The sequence below is a fragment of the Diorhabda sublineata genome, chromosome 5 (genome assembly GCF_026230105.1).
Source record: "Diorhabda sublineata isolate icDioSubl1.1 chromosome 5, icDioSubl1.1, whole genome shotgun sequence".
Lineage (NCBI taxonomy): Eukaryota > Metazoa > Arthropoda > Insecta > Coleoptera > Chrysomelidae > Diorhabda > Diorhabda sublineata.
Window position 1 is genome coordinate 859,836 of NC_079478.1, and position 6,206 is coordinate 866,041.

The window sequence follows — 6,206 nt, forward strand, 5'->3', positions numbered from 1 at the left end:
CGAGTCTGTTCAAGTCTTATCTCAAATTTCGCTCTACAGTCTCGCAAAAACCTGAAAGTTTATCTATCTGTCGTATCTCAAATCTGGCAAAAGTCTGAATGTTCTGTAATTATTATGAATTTTATCAAAAAATATTTCTTTCCGAGATATCGCCACTATTATTTTAGAATTATTGCCTTGGATAAACTAAAGTCATTTTGATAAAGTATGATAACCCCAGGACGTTCATCATGAAACTCTATTCATAAACTATACGATACGATAGATCTCATCAAGATGGATCTGTGTGTGAAAAGTCATGATGATTGACGCATGCACAGAAGAGTTTCTGTTTTCGAGAAAAATTCAAAAAAACCACAAATTTTGACTTTTGACTTTTCATTATAAAGCCAAGCTTCTCACCAAAATTTGATCTAAATTGACCGGACTATAAAGATATGTACTGAAAGTGGTACCTCATCGTCAGAGAAGTTGCACGATTATTTTTATTTGTTGTACATACAAAATTTTAAACCAACCAAACGGATTTATTTTCTTTCGGAAAAGTTGTGTTATATTTCCGCGAGGATTGACAAAATATGTTGTTTCAAACGTAACCCGAAAAATAAAGCACATTTGCTTATTATTGGCTTAAACTAGAGTTTCATCTTGAGTTCAAGCTTCAATTCAATCTCCAGTTTCACCTTAAGTTATAGAAATGCTATAGGTAATACGATGAAGCATCCAAGCCACATCTGTACCGACAAAAAGACTGTTTTCCCGGGTTTCGTTAACCATGAGGAAACTGGTTTGATACTACATAATATAGATGCCTTTGTTTAATATGTGTTTGTTCATTACAATAAAAATTATTTAATTCGTTGATTCCATTATTCAGGAAACATAAAAAATTGCGAGACTTTTGCAGGATCTCTGCGAGACTCTCGCGCGGGATATGAGAGGTAACGAGACATTCGTTTGCGAATCAAAACGAGAAATATTATTGTTTGTCATTTTAAAGGAAAATCTCTACTTTTTGCGTATCCTCACTCCATTTTCTAGTGCCATATATTGTTTATTATTCTCCCCTCATTCTTCCTAAACCCCTATCTGTTGACAGCATCCCTTATTTCTGTCCGTAAATCTATTTTCAACCATTCCAATCTCAAATTTTAAAATAAACGTCAACAACAAAATAAATATTTTATTTTACAAAATTTCGTACAAATTTTAATAAACGGTATTTCCAAATAATATTCACAAAATTCTATGGGTTGAATAAAATGTTTCTAAATCAGCTTTTTCTCTTTTTTTTTCGGCGTGTTCTATTTCATTCTTCATAACAAGAACAGTCTGTTAAAGGGCAGTTTTCATTTGGATAAACTATGCACTTGTCCATACAAAAAACGTCCGCAGCTAAATTTCCTTTATAAGCACCGACAGCTTCACAAGTATTCCTAAAAGTAATCATAACATTTCAATCATGTTTTCATATATATATTTGTATATTAATTGTGAAGAATTCTTTGCCAGCTGTATTATGAGCGGTTTCTTATTGAGATCGTGGCAATGAAACACCAAAGTGGACTAACTTTAATATATTTTCTGAGCTTTCGAATACTTGCGTATTCATCGTCTGGGAAATAATTAATTAAGATTGACGGTGATTTTGTTTTTATAACAACAATAATATAAACAGGGTGTCCCACGACGAATTAAAACTATCTGTTTATGGCAAAATAATAAAATCGTATGTTCTTCCACTAACAAATATCCATGAAAATACTTCAAAACTACGAAATTTTCTTCAAATGTAGAATTAAAAAAAAAATAAAATGAAAGAAGCTATCATACTTACGGGCAAGTACAAATGTTCAATGGGCAATTTGGTGGATACTTCAAGCAATTTTTCTGACACCAATCCGCCATACCGGGAATCATTCTGTATAAGCCATGAGGAAGACAAACTTGATCTCGAACCACCAGTGGTACTACATTGTAAGGTGCTGGTCGTCTATGATCTTTATAAAACAACTGATACGGATTCAAAGATTCCACAAATATTGGGGGTACAGCACCCCCGGTGCTAGAATGTATCGCCACGTCGGCGCAATTTCTGAACGTTTCCGATTTTCCACAACCCTGAGCTTGTGTACCATTTGGGCACATCCCCCACTGATTACCAGTGTAGTAAGTCCATTGTAGAACGCATTGTGTACAAGTTATGTACGGGGGTAATCGAACTTGATACCTACAATTGAAATACGGTGAAAATTGTCCGCTACTCCCAAATCTACTCCCACAACTTCTCACTGACACTTGCAAATTGAAAATGGTTGTTATTATAGATAGACTGAATCCCTTACAACGAAATTGGTTATGAATTAGATTATGCAAACTGGAAAATGTCCAATGGATTAGGTATATAAGAAGGAAGTTAAACATAAGAGATAGTCTGGTATCTAAAATTGTCAATTTAAGGAAGACTTCTAGGCAGATTACAAGAGATGATTAGAGAGCTAGACCTCAGCATACCAGAACCACGTCGTGACAATCAGACAATCATTCCATTAATTTAATTGTGCTGTTTCAAAGATTTACCTAAAAACTGCTTTCTTCTTCCCATTTTCCGGGATGATATAGCTTATTTCTCTATTATTCAAATATAAAGGGAACCTATCAAAACAACTTTGTGTAGCTTCTTGCTTGGGATTATTATTAGGACACAGCAGAATCTCGAATCTTCCGTAGTGATTAGCTGTTAATTCGATTTCGATATCAATATTTTGTCCAACACTAAAATGTCTGCTGATAATTCCTTTAGCGTAAATACCACCAGCTTCGTGCGGTCTCGGTTGTTCGATGTGGTAAGCGTCTCCGCAGATTCCACATTTACCTTCATTTTGTTCCCACTGCACTGAAAATAAAACAGTTTACACAGTCACTTCATATTTAACATTAGATAAAACTCAACGTACCTGCGTACCCCCCACAAAATAATTCATTGTCATTGTAATTAACAGGATTAGGAAATCCAAACCGCCACATGGAATTTCTTGCAGGAGGTTCCATCAGTCTACCATGACCAGCTACCATCTTAACCAAATATAGACTTAGTACTAATAACTTTGACATTTCAACTATTTATGTCCTAAAAAATAATTATTAGATGATGTACAGACTAGGTAAAGTTGAATGTAGTTTTACCGAACGTAAATAAATTCTATATAGACTTAAATAAGATACGAGGTCTTCAAAATTATACCATACAAGCTCAGGCAAATATTGGCGAGTCATAAAACGTGTGTGTGCTGAAACACAAAGTTCATTCTATTGGCCAACTACGATTCTTTTGAATTTTCTCCTAGCATCTGTTGATAATGTTGTAGTGGTAGTTTGATCAGATCTCAAAAGTTTATAGTAACACATCATTCAATAAGTCGTGTAACTAACTAAGAAAAACACATTTTTTTAGCAAAAATCGATTTTATTCATCAATTTAATCTCCTTCAAAAACACTACAATCATTCCAGCCCTTCTCCAACTTCAAGATGCCGTGCTTTTAGAGGCATTTGTCTTTATGTCTCAAAATAGGGTTCACTTCCAGCAAATTGCTTCTTCATTTGAGCTGAATTTATCACCAACGAGCATTTTTTTGAGATCAGCGAATAGCAAGTAGTCATTTAAGGACCAGATCTGGACTATACGGTGGATGATGAAGCAATTCGAAGTATAATTCGTTCAATTCAATTGAAACATATTACCTTGATTTTTGTATTCAAACGATCCAATAACTCCATGTAGTATTCGCTATTGATTATCTCCACCTTTAGGTGATATTAAATGAAGAATACTTCATGTGCATCCCAACATACTGAACCCATAACCTTTCCAGCTAACTGTTGTGGTTCACCAGCTGTAATCCACTCATATAATGATCGTTTTGATTCAGGAGTGAAGTGATGGCTCCATGTTTCCTCCATTGTCATATAACATCAACACGTTGTTGTTTTTGATCGACTGTGAGTAAACTAAGTATCCACTCCGAAAAAACCTTTCTCATGGTCCAATGTTCATGCAGGCCTCAGTTATTCCAATTTACTATTAGCTATAAGGAATTTGTGGACTTTTTGGAACAATTGGACGACCAGAAGGTTCACCATTATCGAAATGTCATGAAATCTTTTGAAAGTTGGTCATAAACGTCATATGCTATTGGGTTTTTGCTTTACCGCTGCCATCGACTCAAATCGGGTCTCTTTCCAAGCAGATTTTATCAAACAAAAAAAGTCGCACGGTGCCAAATCTGGTTACGTACCTTGGGTGCTCGAGCAGTGGAGTGCGCTTACTGACCAGCAAGTTGTGGTGCACAGTGTTGCCAAATAGTAAGTTTATTTGACAAACTGATCCTCTGGGCGATTCAGGCGTCTTCCAATGCATCGATTATCGCTTTGTTTCAACATCGTATTAAAAAATCCACGTTTCGTCGCAATTAATAACGTTTTTCATCAATCTTTTTCTAACTTTTCAAGGGAAATCTGAGCAGACCCGTTGACGCAAGAGCTTTTGGTCAATAGTCAGATTTTTTGGCACCAACTTCGCGCGGAATTTTTCTAACCGTTACTTTATCGGCGTTTACAGCCTCGGCAATCATCCGGAGGATCATTCGACGATCTACACGCGCTATTTGGTTGATTTTGGTCACTGTTTCCGGAGTTGAAACAGTCAAAGACCGACCTGGGCGCTGGTCATCTTCAGAGTGGTTACACCACTCAAAAACACGTGCACCAGATAGATAATTATCCCCAAAGGCCGCTTGCAACAGTTCATAGCACTCAGTCGGAGTTTTTTTGCCAATTTAACGAGGAATTTGAGATTGATGCGTGGCTCCACAAGAAAAAAACATATTCGCTTAAAACCGCTACTGCACAAAAACTATAATAGTGAAGGAATCGAGTTTTGGGGCGTACATAGACCAAATATCTAGATACCCAATTCCTAGGGCGCCCTCTAGGCGCGCAGTCTCGTTATTTAATAGCCAGACCTCGTTTCATTCAAATTTATGCGGAAGAAATATTTTAAAAAATTCATCAATTTGATTGATTATTATTATAAATCACATTATTTCTGAAAAATATATTGATATTAGATTCCTTTTTATTAGAAAATAAACCAGATTAATAGCAAACAAAAAGACAGGACATAAAGAATTTTAGCAGGAAATGTTAAATTAAAAAATGTTAAAATACCCTTTAGAAAATCTAGCACAAAATAGGAATTTAAAAGAAGTTTTATTTAAACTCAGGACAAAGCAAAATTTAATTATAATGAGTTCAGAATTTAATTGCAAAAAGTCTGTCAATCAAATTCCTTTAATTCTCTCGATAAGGTAATTTAAAATATATGTTTTGTGATTTGGTATGATATGTAACGAACCAAAAATGATAGTCAAGTTCAAATTCTAATTCTATTAGTCAGATACCTGCATTTTGATTTCCAGCAGGTACAGTATGGGTTGTCATTTATATGATAAAATATCCTACGTGCTTTTGTTTCTATTAGTCACACCTCACAAAATCTCGTCTTGTCAATTAGATCAATACAAAATGTCAAGGCTGTAGCAATTCGAAAATCTTGTTTAAATTGTAGTTCCTATTACCATCAAAATTAATTATTAAACAAAAAGTTTATGTTCAACCATTTCACAAATGAATTTGAATAAAATATGAAGAATTGTATACATGGAAATTATAAGAAATTATAAAATTTTTCCGAAGCGGATACTCCAATTGTTCGAATCAATCAAATGAACAAATCCTAGGTTAAAAACAAAAACAAAAAAGTAAACAAATCTAATGAAATAACGCAATAGATTTACCAAGAATAGGTAATAGGACGAAATAATTTTTTAATTTGCATCTTCCAATGGGATAATTAACGACAAGATGGACAATGGATTAAGCCGCGCCCCCACTGCGTCGTCACGGCCATTAACGGCGTTCCGCACCTTCGGAATAGAAGCCCCGGACAGCGCATCCATCAGACATGGATGTTAGACTGGAACAGTTAAGAACGGTGCATCAAGGACCTTTCTGAAGCAAACCAATCTCACAGAATGCATCCCAACAATCGGGTCAGAAGGACGCAGCTCCAGACCTATTTCACTTGTGGTTAAAAGTACCAAAAATAATACTTCTTAAGAACTGATAGAATTCTTGTTAAATTAT

General features: G+C 35.1%; 1 protein-coding gene across 1 annotated transcript; it reads right to left on the reverse strand.

Annotated features, from left to right (window-relative positions):
• Positions 1 to 1,309: 1,309 nt before the first annotated feature.
• LOC130444348 (uncharacterized) lies at positions 1,310 to 5,501 on the reverse strand. Its single transcript, XM_056779434.1, has 5 exons — positions 5,462 to 5,501; positions 2,958 to 3,119; positions 2,581 to 2,896; positions 1,838 to 2,230; positions 1,310 to 1,436 (listed from the first exon to the last, which is right to left on the reverse strand). The coding sequence occupies exons 1-5, from the start codon at positions 5,499 to 5,501 to the stop codon at positions 1,310 to 1,312; spliced, it is 1,038 nt and encodes a 345-aa protein (XP_056635412.1).
• Between the last annotated feature and the right edge of the window lie 705 nt (positions 5,502 to 6,206).

Coding starts and splice junctions, on each gene's coding strand:
- LOC130444348 (XM_056779434.1), bottom strand. CDS start 5,501: ATGACAACCCATACTGTACCTGCTGGAAATCAAAATGCAG. Junction 3,120..5,461: donor TGCTGGAAATCAAAATGCAG/GTATCTGACTAA, acceptor GGACATAAATAG/TTGAAATGTCAAAGTTATTA. Junction 2,897..2,957: donor ATTTTGTGGGGGGTACGCAG/GTACGTTGAGTT, acceptor TTTTATTTTCAG/TGCAGTGGGAACAAAATGAA.